The sequence below is a fragment of the Haliaeetus leucocephalus genome, unplaced genomic scaffold (genome assembly GCF_000737465.1).
Source record: "Haliaeetus leucocephalus isolate CR32 unplaced genomic scaffold, Haliaeetus_leucocephalus-4.0 Scaffold155, whole genome shotgun sequence".
Classification (NCBI taxonomy): Eukaryota; Metazoa; Chordata; class Aves; order Accipitriformes; family Accipitridae; genus Haliaeetus; species Haliaeetus leucocephalus.
Genome location: NW_010972591.1, coordinates 157,891 through 176,083, shown reverse-complemented (window position 1 = coordinate 176,083; position 18,193 = coordinate 157,891). Strand labels below are relative to the sequence as shown.

Sequence of the window (18,193 nt, the reverse complement as noted above, 5' to 3'; positions counted from 1 at the left end):
GTATTCAATAACACAACATTGAAACTGATATTCATTAACATTTTCAGTGTATCAGCTCCTATAAAGAAAGGGTGAATGTAGCGATTTATAAAATGCCATTACAAGCCCACAGGACATTCTGGAAGTCTCACTTTATTCTGCAGTTTCCCAGGAGATGCCAAAGAAATGGGTCAAAAACAGAGAAGTGATTGGGCTGAGACCCTCGCTTTTCCTGGAGTATTAAGGTACAAGACGTATCGCTGCTTTGCCCTCAAACTATTTAATGTTTTTTATAAGCTAGGCAGAAGTACAAAGTAATAGTGAGATTTTTCTCCTTCAAATCAAGTTTAATCTGTCTTATAAACTCCCCAAAACACAATGTTTTGCACCAACTAGAACAAAATTGAGCCACTTGGTTTCTCTGTGCCTCTTGACAAAGCTGTTCCATGTGACTGAACATGGGAAGAGACTCTCATACCTACATTTCCACCTCATTTCATACAAGTGTAAGAACTTGGATTGCCATGGGTTATCTGGTGCAAGACAAATGCAGTGTTGTGAAGAATCATGCCCTTATTTTCTTCTCAAGATTGTTTGTTCATATTTAAAATGAACATATATACCACAGGCTAATCAACATAAATCAAGTTTGCACAAACAAATTAAACTTAAAATAATTCCTCTAACAAAATAGTACAAAGCATATTGTTACTGGATAAAGTCATTCGCCATTGAGGAAAAGACTGATTTGCAATAACGCAATTTAAGTTGCAAGGTATCACTGAAGAGGGTGGTGGCACAAAGTGCCGCTGGAGACATGTCACTAGTGGAGTACTCTAGGGGTTGATACTGGGGCTAATACTGTTTAACATCTTCATTAATGACCTGAATGATGGGGCAGCATGCACCCTCAGCAAGTTTACAGACAATGCAAAATTGGGATGAGTGGCTGATATACCAGATGGTTGTGCCACCATTCCAGAGGGACCTGGACAGGCTGGACAACTGGTGCCAACATGAACCTCATGAAGCTCGACAAGGGGAGTGCAAAGTCCTGCACCGTGTCAGGAATAACCCCATGCATCACTACATGCAGGGGGGGTTATCAGCTAGAAAGCAGCTTTGTCAAAAAGGACCTTGGGGTCCTGGTGGACAAGAAGTTGAACATGAGCCATCAACGTATTCTTGCAGAAAAAAAGGCCAACAGTCTCCTCAGTTACATTAGGAAGAGCACTGCCAGCAGGTCAAAGGAGATGATCCTTCCTCTCTACTCAGCACTGGTGAGGATGCATCTAGAGTACTGTGTCCAGTGCTGGGACTGGGCCTCCCACTACAAGAAAGATATGGACTTACTGGAGCAAGTTCAGCACAGGGCCATGAAGATGATTAAGGCATATCTTTATATGAGGAGATGCTGAGAGAGCTGGCACCAATCAGCTTGGAGAAGAGATGGCTCAGGCTCAGTTAAGATGGCTGTTATCAATGTGTAGAAATAGCTGATGGGAGGGAATGAAGAAGAGTGAGCCAGACTCTTCCTAGTAGTGTCCACAAACAGGACAAGAGACAATGGGCACAATTTAAAACCCATGTGACTCCACCTAAACACAAGAAAACAGGGGTTTTTTTACTGTGACAGAGGTCAAACACTACAACAGGTTGCCCAGACAAGTTCTGTAGTCTCCATCTGCAGAGATATTCAAAACACAACTGGACGCAGTCTTGGACAACCTGCATTAGCTGACCTTGCTCGAGCAGAGACCTCAAGAGGTCCCTTCCAATCTAAACAATTCTGTGGTTCTGTGAAGATAACATAAGAAGTTTGAGAAGCTATGCTGATAACTAGGCACTAGGCTAGGAAGGCACTTGTGTTTAGTCCCCTGCTCTGCCACAGATTTCTTTTTCATAAACCAAAGCATTTACCTTAGTTACTAGTTACTAGAATCTGCCTAACTCAAATCCTGGAAGGGCAAGTGTCCTGGTTTCAGCTGGAATAAAGTTAATTTTCTTCCTATTAGTTGGTACAGTGCTGCGTTTTAGATTTAGGATGACAATAAAGTTGATAACACACTGATGTTTTAGTTCTTGCTACGTAGTGTTTATACTCAGTCAAGGACTTAGCTTCTCAAACTGCCCTGCCAGCAGAGGCTGGGAGTGCACAAGAAGCTGAGAGGGGACACAGCAAGCACAGCTGACCCAACTGAGCCAAAGGGATATTCCATACTGTCCTGGGTTCAGCTGGGATAGAGTTAATTTTTTTTTACAGGAACCTGGGAGGTGGGGGGCATAGCCGGGGCAGCTGACCTGAACTGGCCAAGGAGCTATTCCATACCATGTCACATCATGCTCAGTATATAAATGGGGAGCTGGACGGGGGGTGGGCTCTTCTTTTCGGTGGGGGAAGTGGCAGAGCGTCGGGTCCCGGGTGGTGAGCAGTTGCACTGTGCATCACTCTTTTTGTATACCCTTTCATTAGTAGCGTTGTTGTTGTTGTAATTTCTTTGTGTTGTTCCAGTAAACTGCCTTTATCTCAACCCTCGAGGTTCCAGGTTTGTTTTTTTTCCTCTCCTCCGTCTTCCCCCCATCCCACCGGAGGGGGGCGGGAGGAGTGAGCGAGCGGCCGCGTGGTCCTTTGTTACCGGCTGGGCTGAAACCACGACACATACCATATGACATCATGCCCAGTATATAAACTGGGGGCAGTTGGCCAGGGGCCACCACAGCTCAGGGATTGGCTAGGCATCAGTCAGTGGGCAGTGAGCAATTGTATTGTGCATCACTTTTTTTGTATATTCTATTATTATTATTTTCCCTTTCTTTTCTGTCCTATTAAACTATCTTTCTCTCAGTCCACGAGTTTTACTTTTGTTTTTTTTTTTTCCTTCTGATTCTCTCCCCCATCTCACTGGGGGCAGGAAGGAGTGAGCAAGCAGCTGTGTAGTGCTTAGTTGCCAGCTGGGGTGAAACCACAACAAGCGCACAGACAATCAAAATAAAAGTTCTTTCATGACTTAGCGTAAGAACAAACTATACGAGGTATCCTGCTTTCTTTTCTTCCTCTGAAGTGTCTGGTTAGCCAACTTCTGAAATAGGATACAGAACCAGTTGGGTTGGAAGGTTATTTCTTTATGGCACTTTTTATTTAAATGTATGCATTTACTGTTTAGGAGAATAAAGAGAGGACAAGACATACAACTTTGTTTATGTATGTTTTCCATTATGTTGCAGCCTAATCTGTTCAGGTGAAAAAAAAACCAACCATAACATCACGCTATAGTGAGAAGAAGATACATTACTAAAGTTTGCTGCTGTATATGCAACTCCAATTATTTATTATCAGAGTATGTAAATTTTGTACATGGTAAGCTTTAATGGGAATAGAGTAGGGGGCTTCACTCCTAAAATAGCTAACTCACATATTACTGCAACTGATACTTACATTTTAGAATCAGATTAAGAGCTAAGTGCACAAAAACACATTAAAGAAATCATTAAAAGTTGTAAAAGTACCAGAAAGAAAAGCCATTAAATAATGCAGCATTTCATGGGCCACTGGCCTGTTTTACTACACATGTGCTTCGATTGTCTGCACCTGAAAAGCCCATTAATGGCCCATTATGAAAAGGCACTGAAACTTAGGAGCTAACTAACAGACTGTATCCAATGCTTATGCCTGAAATACCTACAAATGGCCCAAGTCTGGCTGTTTCCCTGATTGAAATGTACACATTCCAAGTTTTAACAGCATCATAATGCTCCAGGCAGTCCACTTCCCAGAAAGGCTTGTGCTTCTCAGGTGATTAAAATCATTCTGCTTTTGCCCATCTCCAAGACCACAACAAAGGTGTGCTGTAATATAATCATATAGAAATGCACTGCCTATGGTGCCTCATCAATGATGTAACAGAGCATTTGTGCCAGAGTCAGCCTTTTAATTGAAACTGAAAGGGTAAGAAAGCCTGGGCCTGCAGACTGAGGCAGAATATGTGAAATGACAGCACCAATATAGTTTTTATAAAGTAAACTAACTTTTTTTTATTTACAAGATCAACATAGGAAGAGCTGTAAGTTGGGATCATCTGCTGTTGCTGTGCTGCTCTGAATGCTCAGCATGTATTAGAAAAATTAAACTTCGGATGGATAAACTGCACAGAAGATCAATTAGAGCCCTTCTCCTAGAGGAACTGCATCAGAGAAATGGATGTTCCCATGTGCTACCTAGCATGGAGGTGTTGACACTGTTACAGACAACACTGCAGTTGAACAGAAGAGAATACATGATCTCCAAGACAAGGCTAAGTGCAGAAGCCACATGAGGAAGTAGCCCCTAGACTGGGACATTCCAAAAGTAGTAAGAACTCTACTGCCACTGTGCATACCACCCTCACAACCAATCCCAGACGTTCCTCTCTAGAGTGGATGCTTTTGTGAATGGTGGACAAATACATCCATGGTCAGGCTGAGAGGACTGGCAACACTGACACTCCATTTTCAAGCAACCAAGAACACACATGTGCCACTGCCACACATGTTAATGAAAAAGTGATCCTTCCTTAGACTCACCCCTAGTCCCAGGAGCTCCACATTCACTACACAACTTGTAAGAAAAGAGGAAGTCGATGCCAAAGCCCAGAATAAAGATTCAAAACAGCAGTACTAAGTGAGACCCTTTCAGCTATCCTGGACTGCAGCAGGCTGCATCTCCTTCTCAGCGAGACACCTCTCAGAGCTCGCAAACTTTTAAGTTTGTGAAGACCAGAGGTCTGTCACCGAAAGCCAGTAAGACTTGGGCTGATACTCTTTGCTCCTTGAGGCTTGACCCTTCACCTGCTGAGAAGGATGCCAAAGCATTTGACATGAATATTTTCACTGAACTCAAGGGGAATTTTTAATAGGTGTACCTCTTTTACTTGCTTATGTATCTCTTAGTGCCTTTATGCATGTATGTGTACTAACCTGAATACACTATAGCAAGTATATTACAAGTTAACACTTTTCAAATCTATACTTAAATTACTGTCATGAACTTTATTCAACTGAATGACTCTCAGGCTGTTATTACACTCATAATCCATTTAGATATAAACCGTTGACCAAGTCTGGGACTAGGAGTTGATCCAGCCGCACCTAGACTCTGACAGGAGTTTAGAAAACAAGTGGGTCTTCTCTGAACCTCGTGACTTAACAGGAGGGTCTCCCTTCCGTTTTTACATTCCTGATCTCTGTACAAAATCACAAGAAATTAATTCTAACTCCATTTTTCTTTGTATATTTCTCTTTTACCCTATTGCATTTTTGGTCTCTGTATACCTAATTTTAGTCTGATTCTAACTTAATTTTCCCGTGTACATTTCATCCATGTATTAAGTAATAGAGTGAACCTTGCCATCGCATTCTGTGAAGTCGCACTTTTATATAAATTCTTATTAAATAATTTTTCTTTTACTAATACCATTGGAAGTGATTCTTTAAGTGGTCCAAACCACTCCATTTCATGACAGGGGGTTGCAGTCAGTTCATCACATGTGGTCTCTGCTGCTCCTTCCTCCTCAGAGTGAGGGCTCCTCACACTCTTTCCCTGCTCCAGCATGGTGTCCCTCCCACAGGGTACAGTCCTTCATGAACTTCTCCAACATGAGTCATTCCCACAGGCTGCAGTTCTTCACAAACTGCTCCAGCATGGGTCCTTTCCATGGTGTGCAGTCCTTCAGGAGCACACTGCTCCAGCGTGGGTCCCCTGCGGGGTCACAAGTCCTGCCAGAAAGCTTGCTCCAGTGTGGGCTCCTCTCTCCACAGGGCCACAGGTCCTGCCAGGAGCCTGCTCCAGCACGGGCTTCCCACAGGGTCACAGCCTCCTTCAGGCAACCACCTGCTCTGGCATGGGGTCCTCCATGGGCTGCTGGTGGATATCCGCTCCACTGTGGACCTCCATGGGCTGCGGGGGGACAGCCTGCCTCACCATGGTCTTCCCCACAGGCTGCAGGAGAATCTGCTCCAGCGCATGGAGCATCTCCTCCCCCTCCTTCTTCACTGACCTGGGTGTCTGCAGGGTTGTTTCTCTCATATTCTCACTCATCTCTCCAGCAGCAGTTGCTGTTGTGCAGGTTGGGGTTTTTTTTCCCCTTCTTAAATCTGTTATCCCAGAGGCACTACCACTGTTACTGATGGGCTCAGCCTTGGCCAGCAGTGGGTCCAACTTGGAGCTGGCTGGTATTGACTCTATCAGACATGGGGGGAAGCTTCTAGCAGCTTCTCACAAGGCACCCCTGTAGCCCCTGCTACCAAAACCTTGCCACGCAAACCCAATAGAGAAGGCCAAGTAGCCAAGACTTGCTGCAGTAGTGCTTAAGGGAGAGAAGGTAACACTAAATTTGTAAAACATGGATGGGCACAGATGCAGCAGATGAATCCAAATAGAGTAAAAGTAAAGACACTAATCAGAGCACTGAGACTAGATGATATGGACTGTTTTCAGCTCTACTCTTGATATGTTGCATGACTTCATGCTAGTCAACTGTTCTTCCGCTTCCCTTCCCACTCCTTCTCTACATCATCTGCATATGTTGGATGCTGCTGAGATGAGAGTCTATCTCTGCCTGCACCACAACTATCTCAGTAGGGTTCAGACTTTGACTGGACCTTCTACAGGTAATACATCTACATTAGCCTACTGTAGATGTACCGAATATAAAAATAATGGCAGGCTTATGCAGACCAGAGGGAACAGGGGATGACGCAGGGAAAAATGGAAGTAGGAACATAAACAGGAGTGATACGCTTTCTAAGATGAATACAAAATGAAGGAAGGTCGATGGAGAACTGGATGCTAAGATTTAAAAATAGAGTATCACTAATATCACTGGCAAAACTTCCAGTGACATCTCATTGCAGTTACTTATTTAATTAGCATATCACATTACCTTACATGCTTGATATTAAACTCAGATGAGTGTGAACAGACACCATGGAAAATCAAATTAACTTGTATTAAACAATATAAAAATGAAACCTCTCAGTAAAGCATCATCAAAACACATACAAACATGAAGATTACCTCAGCTCCTAAACTGAGAGAGATTATTTTATCCTCAAAAGCAGAATGTGTATCAATATGAGGAGGAATTCCTGCATAAGAAAAACCAAAAAAGTAAAAAGTCAGTATAATAATAATAGAATTCTATCTCTATTAGCAAGCTCTGTTTCTATGATGTCCATATAGAAAGCTGGGATGTACAGTTGAAAAAAACAAAATCATAAATGAGGGAGTTGCCTTCCAAAAGAATTCAGGACAATTGTCCGATTTACATGCCCAGATTAGATGCACACAGTTAACACAAGTGTCCTGTATCATCAGTGGAAATATCTACAAGACAGTTCAGGGCACCCAAAGGCCCCACTCACCCTCTGAAGACACCAAATTGCTTTCCTCGCTGCAGAGAGCGCCTGAAATCACTATCTTCTCCTCTTAGGCAGTTTAGCAGTTAGCACTAGCAGTTATGCTACGTTAGGTGATTTTGGGCCTTAGTTCATCTGTGATAATGTATTTCTCCCTCACTTTCTTCACAGAGAAGGAATCATCCCAAATACGCCCTCTATTGCTAAGCAAATGACTGTGCTAAGGGTCTCAGGTGCTTAGGACCTACTACCATAAATGCAGGCACTGCTTTGCAGTTCCCAGGAGAACTCCACACACCATTGCTAGGCCACCCCTTGGGTAGTACATCTGTTGGCATGTGTATGAGTAGACACACACAGTTGAGAATTGCCAAAGGGACAGCAATTTTTAATTTTTTATTTTATTTCAGATCTGCTAATTGGAAAGAAACTGCCATTTCCTGCAGCTCATGCCACACATTTTAACACCAAGCACTGAAACAGCAGTTTGCATGCCACAGAAAGATCTCACCACATGGTGGGGAACTGTAGTCAGCAGCAGAGCAAGGTCAGCAGATAGCTTGGGAGAACTGCAACTATGCATTCCTTTGACACCATAGCAGGCACAGACAGATAGAGTAACTCTTATGTGACCCAAACCAAAACAGTTATATTTGCTTATTAAAAACTCTACCTACGTTAATTTTGGACACTATCAAATTCCTGAGCTGAAAACATTTTTTCCTAACACTGTCAGTCAGCCCTATAAAGTATCCTTATTATATGCCAGATTCTACCTCCAGATGTAATATTCTGAATTCCATTAGGTTCAGTGAAAGCAATACAAATGTTTTATGAGGTCAACATTTAATCTGATAGAAAAATCAGCAAGACTTGTGTTAAAGAATTTTCAGTCATGGGTTTCTCTAGGTTTGCTTTGTTAACAACTCAGAGTTGGGCCACCACCGCAGTGAATGGCAAAAGGTAACTCAAAAACACCTATATGATTTTAGCAAACAATATGCAATTGATGATTTGTCAAAAGAAGTTCTAGGTGTTCTTCCATGAACTCTCACTTCTCTATTCTCCAGTGGTTTCAAAAGTCCAATACATTTTCCTGTCTCCACTGATTCTTATTGTCTTGTCCTGGTTCTTCTGAAGTTAGTGGTCATAGGCAGAAGTCTCCGGTCACCACAGCCACTTATCTTCTTACACATCAAAGATCACCTTTGAATTTCTGAGAATCTCTCAGGTTGTTTTATTAATTCATCTTACTCTAAAGTTAATCACTTACTCTTACCTATTCTTATGTCTTAGGTCTAAGATGTATGATCCTTTTTCTGTTGATTCAGCTTGACTGGGTTTTAAGCCAGCCATGGTGAGGGCTACACAAGGGACAAATAAGCAACTTATGCATATTGTTTTATAAGTACCTGCATTCTATTAATCACATCTAAATCTCTAATCATTAGTTATATGTCTGATATGACTAGTCTTAGAAACAATGAGGCTTAAGGCCTAGTTCCCTTTTACAAATTGAAAACCAAGGACACACATCTGTTTGTGTTTGCTTATCATAAATTTGCCTCAGTATAAAGCACTGCAACTCTGCCTTCAGATGCACACTGAAGTCAGTATAATTCACTGCGCAACAGGAGAACGTTGACTGATCTCTTCAGCATCACCCAGACAATTCAATCAAGACCACACCAACCTACCTACCTGCTGTTTATATACCATATATGCAGCACATAGTAACAGACAGTCACCTAAGCATTCAAAAGTGGATGGTAACTTTCAGGTATAAATCTACAACTTTACGCATTATTAGGACCCTGAATGAAAAAAGTGCCCTCAAAAAGGAATTCATTTAATGTGTCTTAAGTGTGGCCCCTACAGCTTAGATACCCAAAGTCACCAGTCACTTCTTAAAATCTCAAGTGTAACATCCAGCGACAATCTGGCTCGGAACACAGATACTAAAGGTATTAATCTGATGGCACTCTGTGCTCATTCATATCCTAACAATTTGCACTTAAGAAAAGGTATTTTTCTCTGGGTTTGTTTTTTTTAAAAAAACTCTGCTTCTATTCTTGATAGAAATTTACAATTCTAACTAATCTCCTCTGATGTCCCAGCCAGAAGTACATTACTGTATCAGTTTAACAGATTGTCAGATACAGAAACAAATAGGATCAGCTTTTCAGACCCTTGTTTGGCAGATACTGCATTAGCTGTCAGACATTAATTCTGGGGAAAAAAGTAGGGAAAAAAAAAAAAAAAAGGCTGTTGTCCTTTCTTCCTATGGACAAATGAGATATCCACTCTAGAAAACAAGCCAGATATTTAGCCTTGATGATTGACCTTAGCAAAAAGCACAGCACTTGATTTATTCCCTAGAGTTGTGATTAGAAGCAAATTTCTCTTCAGATGTCTCCAGTTTGGGAAAGATTACAGAAGCAGAGGAGTTTCTTATTCCTCAGATAAGGGAACACTGCCTGGATCATACTTAAGAGTCCATATATCACATATACTAACATTACATTACATGTACTAACAGCAAGAGGTTTCCTGGAGACTGTATGCACATTACAGGGAGCAAGAAGAGTTTGAAGTGAAAAAATGCACTTGACTACAAAATCAAGTATGACTATTTATTCCTGTGTCTTTTTACAGTTAGTTTCCATGCTACAGCCTTGGACTCTGAAACACCATCAATTTCCATAACAGTGGTATCAAAAACTGTACTTCTAAACACAAGCTCCCAGGTTCAGAAATAAGTATGAAGACTTTCTGGTCATAGAGGAAATACACTTAAGCAGGTGCTTAAATCCTGTCCCTACACCATGTCACATTTAGATGCTACTCTCTTCTGATTTTCAGTTAAGTTGTACTGGTTTGGCTGGGATAGAGTTAATTTTCTTCACAGTAACTAGTATGGGCTATGTTTTGGATTTGTGATCAAAACAGTGTTGATAATACAGGCATGTTTTAGTTACACAGCATCAAGGTAATTTCCAGTTCTCACGCTTCCCTGCCAGCAAGTCAGCCAGGGAGGCACAAGAAAAGTTGGGAGGAGACACAGCTGGGACATCAACCAAAGGGATATTCCATACCATATGACATCATGCTCAGTAATAAAACTAGGGGTGAAGTTTACCAGGAATGCCATTATTCAGGGACTGGTTGGGCATTGGTTGGCTGGTAGTGATCAACTGTTTGGGGTTTTTTTTTACATCACTTGTTTTTTCTTTGTTTTGTTTTGGGGTTTTGGGGGGGTTTTTTTTGGTTTTGGGGGTTTTTTTAAACTTATTAAACTGTCTTCATGTCAGCCCATGAGTTTTCTCACTTTTATCTTTCCAGTTCTCTCCCCTATCCCAATGGGGGGGGGAGTGAGCAAGTATGGTGCTTAGTTGCCTACCAGGGTTAAACCACAATGTAAGGTAAAGAGCTCAAAATTTTTGAAGGACAAATAAACTTACCTTGTCCAGGTTCATACTGATTTACAGTCAGTTGATCAGGTTTATGTTTGATATAACCCTGCTTCAAGCACTTCTCCAAGAACAGGTCACAAATTTCAGGAAGACCTAGTTATACAAAACAAAACTGTAAGCAAGACAGGATAGCTTTTTACATTTTTATCCTTTCTTTTTACAATAAACATAATAACTGGACAAAATACATAGAAACAGCTTCATAGATATGCAAGTCCATCTTTAATAATGATCACTCTGCATTTGCTGTAACACACACATCAGAATTGGAGGCCTGATCTGCAAGGTCGATGTATTTTTAACACCTCAACATTAGAAAGGCCATTCCTCCAAAGCCTCTGCATTCAGAAGCAGATCACTCCTTACAAATGCAAAGTGCCCTATCTCTACACATAAATAAAAGCATATCAAATCAGAGGCAAAGTTTCCACCAACTACAGTAAAAGAGTTGCAGTCAAGAAGCAAAATTATTATACATAAAGTCAGAAGTTGTGCAGAGAGCTCTCTAAAAAATTTACCCCCTAAAAATCTGTTACTGAATTGGATTAAATATCACCAAAAAAACATGCTGAAGTTAAACTGGTCTTGAAACAGGAATGAAAGTTACAGGCTTCCACTGAATCTTTGGTTTGCTATTTTACCTGAGGACTTTACTGTAAAATTCTGTTGGAGGTAACACTCACAAACATGTCAGTAACAGCCCTTCCATGAATCTATTGATTTTTATTTTTTAATTGTTCTCCTCTAATGAAGTGTTTATGCTTCTCTCACACAAAATAGTCTAGCTGTGAGACTAGAGAGCAGCCCAAATATCAATGCTTTTATGATTATATAGCTTCACTGTTAAAATCACAATGTAACCAGAATCCTTCTGTTGGAAGCTACATCCACCCCAGTACACATGCATCACCTTAAAATTCCTATAAAACTTGGGTGTTAACTCCCTATTTTACCATTTTTAAATCTAAGACTATAAGATGACTCACTCGCTTTGCTCTGACTCACAGCTCTCAACTCCAAATAAGAGTTATTCAAGCCTTTGTAAAATTGCTTTCAGTCCAAAGGAAAATTTATTTTGGTGTGCATCCAGCAAGCCTCAAGCTAATCAAGTTAAATATACATAACAGTATACAGCACAACTCCCAAACAAAGAATATGTAATTTGTAACACATAATTGTTTTATGAAACAAAAGCTAAAAAAGAATGACAATTAAAGTCCCAAAAACCTTATTTGACTGGACCTCAACAAAGGGCAGCAATTCCTGGCTGCAAGTGATTGCAAAACAAGCTTCAAGCACTCGCAGTAATTTGGAATGGATCTCATTTAAAAGCACTGTTCAGTGTGTGCTTAAGATACAGTGAAGGCTCTCCTTTTATTAGGATCTCACCTCTCCTTTAATTAGGATCTCACATCCCTATCTCAGTGAGGCTTAAAGGCTTTATACAGTGGTTCAAACATCAATGCAACATAAGTATGATTTAATAGGCAAGATCTCACCTCCAGGTAAAGGTTTGTCTTTATTAACATTGTTGTTATCATAGCAAAACTCATATCCAAAATGTTTTACTCTTCTATGCTTTAAAGTCTTCTGGGCTGTAAAAACACACAAGTTTAAAGATTAGACTACATAAAACAGTATAGGCAATTTGCTATGCTCCCCTATTCCATCTGACCTGTTAAACAGAAACATTCTTTAATTAACAGTTAAAACAATGTAAAACCCTTGTCCTTCATGGCACACACTTCTCCCTTATGACCTTTTGTATTTCATCAAGCATCATATTCACTGGTGTTTGAGTCAAACTGATGGTGTTTTTGTATATGTAAGAAGCGGAGAGTACCAATTTTCTTGAGCCATGTTTAATGCATCTTTATTCTTGTCCTGATCTGTGAACTTGCACTTGATTAACATCCTATGGATATAGCAGGATCCTTCACTTTCACCAATCACCAAGTTACATGTTGGCTAAGGTCAATATAACCCTTTGTGTTGTTCCAAGGAACAAACTTTACACAGAAACTTTGAAGTGAATTCCAAGAACAATTCATTTACTAAAAGAGTTAACTCCATGGAGTTCAAGTGAAAGCACAAAAGTATCTGGAATGTGTGTCTCACTGACTTCTTTTTGATTTAGGAGAAGACACAGCTCCTCAGACATCAAATTACAACGGTAACCTTCCCAGAACAGTCTTGTGCTTGGCATAAGACACTTAAAGAGTTTAGTTGTTTCTGGATGCAGGAATATTATTCCAGTAAATCCATACCAGAATATCAATTCAGACCGCTTGCCCCCAGGAGCTTATCACTTGTAATATAAGACACAATTTCTAAAATACTAAGAACAAATACAGAATAATTTCAAACAATACATCTACCAAGATGTAGACTTCTTGTAAACTTAAACTGTAGGAAAAAAACAGCATAAAAATATGGAAGGTCTACATTTTATGGTTTTGCCCACCATTTTGAGTATCTTCATCTCCTATCCAGTCAATACTTTCCAACATCCTCCTTTCCTCCTCTGGAGAAATAACCTTTTCAATGACCATTAGGCCTGGAGGCAAGCTTGTAGGAACAGCATTCTGCCAGAAAACTAAGGTGTATAGAAAAAGAGAATATTGTCACTGTTTATAGAAAACAAAACCATATGTTCCCTACAGGGATATTTACTATGTATGAGAATATAGTACAGCTGTAGAAATATTTACTTTAATGATACGATGGAGCCCTCATTGGGGTCTTATCTGGTGAATGAATGATCCCTTTTTGGTATGACAAAACAGAATAAGGCCCAAGTTTTGCATCATGCAAAGCACTTTCTAAAAATTTTACTGCCTAAGAGCAACAAGACCCCACACTGTTCAAATGCAAAACCACTTGTGATTCTCCTGTCAAAATAATGGTAAAAAGAATTTCCTGATCACTTCAGGATTCTACCTGCATTTCATTTTAATTTTCTAGAACTTTGATGATTTACCAAATTTACTCTGTCCAGAGAAGCAATCTGTAATCAAATATGGAGATGTATAATGCAATACCTAGGTGAACACAAAATGTTGGTGACATAGGGACATTGTTTGCTATCCTAACAGCTTAAAAAAAAGCTATTCGCTGGCAGAATGTACAGACCAACATCAGGAACCCTTTTCACTAGACACCATAAAAGCTCACAGAAAGAGCAACAGTTCTTGTACTAAATAGCTTAAAGTCAGCCACAAAAAAAGCCTGGAGAGAAGAGGAAAAAAAAAGCCAGAAATCTTATTGTGCCTATTTTCCTTCTTGGAGTTGAGATAGAGATTTGCAAGACTAAGGTCACACAAGAAATCCAGTGAACTGTCCAGAGATGTCCTGGGTCCCAATTTAGTTCCTTAATCACAAAACCTTCATGTGCAGTACTGAATGGTCTGAAAACTACCTAAATCCTTTTTCCTTTTGCATCCAAGTAAACGAGTTCAAATTAGAGTATCCTATCATGAAATACACGGAGCAAAGATCATTTTACACCCTGAATCTTAGATTCTGGCTTTCATTTTCTGTGTCTACTCACAAAGACTAGTGTGCTTTTAGCTGTATTTACAACCTAGGAAGTGAAAGCAAAGGGAAGCAGTTTGCAGGAAGTCAGATATAGGAGAGCAGAAAAATTATACCTTTTTCCACAAAATTAATATATAGAACAATGTTTTGGCCAAAGTCTTCCAGTGTTACTTCTTTTCCATTAAGGGCATCAAAGGCTTTCTTGGCTTCTTCTGTTGTCCCATATTTCACAAATGAATATGGTTTATTCGGTGGCATTAAGAGTGTTTCCACCAATCCATATTCCTCTACTATTCTGAGCAGCTGCTGTCTACTCATCCCATTACCAAGACCAGCATTGGCAATAACCAGGCTCTGATTGAAGAAGAATTAAAAAAAATAAAATGGAGAATTAGTGATTACTGTTGGTTCATTTAAAACTAACCCTCTACCAAGAGAGCAGCTCTATAAAGAAAAATTAAGCCCATAAGTACTCTTTTATGTATTCCACCCAAGATATTTACATTTCAGTGAGCTTGGTATATGAGGCTAAGACAACCTTTATTCGCCCAGCACATATTCTGGCAGAAAGGCTTGCAAACTCTATCAGAGATACCTCCTCAATTAATGTATGTATTTACTATTACAAGAGCATTTAAGCTTTGAACCAGCATGTGTGCATCAAGTGTACTGCAGGCAAACAGTGACACTTGGCAATCATAATTTTGGAGGTTTCCAAAATGGAATTTTTCCAGAAACCCATTACCACTAACAAAAACAAACAGAAAAACCTTTGAAGACTGATTTTTTTTTTTTTAAGAAAGGTTTTCTCATCTTTGCCAAGGAGTCTCTCCAAGCATAGAGATTGATATGCCCAGTCCTACGTCATGTCCCCCATACATCAAGATCACCAAATAAAAGCAGCAGCCTCTAGAAACAGAGCATCTAGTTCTGCTCCAACACTCTTACCTGAAAATTCTCCCTCTTGTTTTTATAAACAAAAGGGATTTATGTCCCATCCTTAGTTAACACAGATTACTTCATGCACAATGCTTCATTCTACGCTTTCACAGTGATTTATGTCCAAAATTATCAAGGAGTATGCAGTTTCTGAGGACTGTTGCTGGTTTGTCAAGTATTAGAAAAAACAACAAAACAGAACCTTTCAAAGGACTATTATTCAAGAAATAGACTTTGAAAATACATAGGCCTTTTCAAAATAAATTAACAAGTTATTTTGACACCTAAATAGCTATATGCCATAACTAGATGTTCAATCTAATCACGGTGGTTGAAAGAAGTTTAAGTCCCTTTTTAAGACCAAATGAAGATGCAGTCTTAAAGTTTTGTTTGAGCTTAAGTGACTCCAAACAGCTAGCAACAATTTACTCAGATTGACTTCATGTAATACCTTTCCAGAAAGCTTTCAATCTTTTCCTTAAAGTCTATAAATGTTCTATGACCTTTTCTGAAGGCAGCTGGTAAAGCGTTCAATTGTTTCAAATGATAGCTTTTCACTCCTCTAAAAGACAGAAAATTAGGTTTAAAATGGAAGAAAAGGATTATTTAAAAAATAATTTATATAGTGAGTACTGCTGTGATTATACCTATTGCAATGGCTCTACTAACACTTTTTCTTAGCACTGCATCAGGCTGTCCATGATGACATTTTTCAAAGGTGACCACATTAATAATTCTTATTATTTTCTAGAATGTTATTAATGGAGAAGCCCATGTGTGTAAAGGAAATGCAGAGACTTAAACCAGTTATTTCACTGGCTCCATGAAGGCACTTCATCTACAAAGACCACCACTACACAACAGCAGCATGTACAGCAACTGATCCTGTTCTCCTGACTGAACAATTTCAATATAATTAGACTCTTGCACAAAGCCTGAAAGCATTTTCTGTATTTTTGACACAAGTTCATCACTAGCACTATGATTTTGTTTCATACATCACTTACTCAAATGTTCTGTCATTCACAAGGATCTTGCTGGACCCAGATTAGATGGATAATTCGGTATGTGGGACGGTGTCGAGGGGAACAAGTCCTGGATTACAGACCCATTTCCAAGCTACACTAGAAAAACACAGTCCCTGCTCCAAAGAGCTTACAATATATACAAGATTGCTGGGTCATTTTAGCGTATGTCCACATGGTGTGAAATCTGAGTGAAGACTAAGCCCAATTTTGTTACAAAAAAGTATAAAGATCTAACTGATGTTTCCATAGTTGAACAGGAAGAACTTGCAGGATCAAGATGAACAAGGCTAGAGTAAATGACACTGCTCTACAGTGCTTCAAGCCATTAGCTTCTCCCTACAATTGACGGAGGGAAATTATAAACTCTAACTTCTTCCTTTTCTGTCTACAAGTTCCTGTCACTTTTTGCTACCCCAGTATCTGCTAGGTCACCCTCTGATCTGCTGTAACTCTCTACTGTGGCAGAAAAGTACAAATCAAAAAGCCAAGTAGTTTTCTGTTAGGTTAGGGAATAAAGCGGCTTATCGTAAAGTTCATTGAGCATCGTAAGAAAGCAGAATTCCCTCCTATCTTGCCCCATTTTGTGCAAGGGAAGAGAAAGTTGTCCCCTTTTCAAGAGCTGCAAGTCAGTCAATCAGTTCAACTCCCACAGAACCACAGCCTAAATCAAATTAGGTGAAGAAAACAATGTGGAAAAGATTTTTAAGATAGACATGTTTTTAACAGGGAGTTTAGACAAGTCAAATTACACTTGACAGAGAAGTACAGAGGAAAGAAAGATACAAAAGCTGAAAGCCATAGAAGAAAAGAAATCACGAAGAGGCAGAGAAGAAAAGTTTATCTACTTCTAACAAGGTAACATTTCCCATGCTTCCTCCTCCTCCCCAACCCAAGGAACTACTGTTTCAGATTTTAAAAAAACAACATAAACCCCACAAAAACTAAACACCTTATCCAAAGGCTATCAAAGTCTCTCCACAGATATTAAACTGCTTAAGTACAGTTCGGCTTTGAAATCAAAGAGGCACAGAAAACCCTCAATCTCATGAACTGCAGTTTAGACAAAGCATATGTGAGAATAATAGAACACAGATAAGAAGCATTTTCACACTACCATCAAAATCAGAACTACCACTCACCTGTGTGGCATGGGAGATACATTCAATGCCCTCATGTCTCATCAATGTATGCTGAGCTCTGACTTGCTTCCTCAATACCTTCTTCTTCATTTTATGGACTTTCAAATGACCTTTGCTGGTTTTAACTTCCATGCTGGTGATCTGGGAAGCAGAAGTAACAATACATAGTAAGTGTCCTGCTTGAAAAATTAAATACTTCAGTCTGCTCTAGAGAGATAGCCTCCCCATCTCATATGTCATCTCTAGGATAGTAATAGGACTTTAGATAATTCCAGATTTTATTAATTATTTAGGGCTGACGAAATTGAGTCTGCAAAGTATGTTCTTCCTCAGTCAATGGCACAGTTTTCCCCATCCCTGAAGTTCTGTTATTAAACTCTCTTTTATTAAGTGGATCCCTTGCAAAAATAAAGCTTTATAAAGATTGCCATGATGCTAGATTTCATTTTCCAGTTTTTCTCTTCCTCTTCACTCCTTTATTCACAATATCACTGCATCCATTTGCAGTTTTTAACCTGCCTGCTCCTCCTGTTTTCACATAGTAATTTCAGTTATTCCTTCTCTCTACAGTCTCTCCAGAACAGAACAAGAGAAAAAATATATGTGGAACTGCCATGAGATTTGTATCATCTTAAGCTTCAAAGTTATTCATGCCTCACCAAATGCTTGAGTTAGAGATGAACTGTTCCCATCTGGTTCCTTTTTC

At 39.7% G+C, this 18,193-nt stretch overlaps 1 protein-coding gene across 2 annotated transcripts in view; it reads right to left on the bottom strand.

Annotated features, from left to right (window-relative positions):
- ALKBH8 (alkB, alkylation repair homolog 8 (E. coli)) overlaps window positions 1–17,626 on the bottom strand; it is a 50,624-nt gene extending 32,998 nt beyond the window's left edge. Inside the window, exons 1-6 of one of the 2 annotated variants that reach the window (XM_010562096.1) lie at window positions 17,488–17,626; window positions 14,495–14,735; window positions 13,309–13,440; window positions 12,344–12,439; window positions 10,833–10,937; window positions 7,031–7,101 (exon numbers count right to left, since the gene is read on the bottom strand). In XM_010562096.1, the coding sequence (XP_010560398.1) occupies window positions 7,031–7,101; window positions 10,833–10,937; window positions 12,344–12,439; window positions 13,309–13,440; window positions 14,495–14,735; window positions 17,488–17,619 (777 nt within the window). In that variant the 5' untranslated portion in view covers window positions 17,620–17,626. The remainder of the gene's footprint in view (window positions 1–7,030; window positions 7,102–10,832; window positions 10,938–12,343; window positions 12,440–13,308; window positions 13,441–14,494; window positions 14,736–17,487) is intronic. The other variant, XM_010562097.1, reaches the window with a different exon arrangement.
- Between the last annotated feature and the right edge of the window lie 567 nt (window positions 17,627–18,193).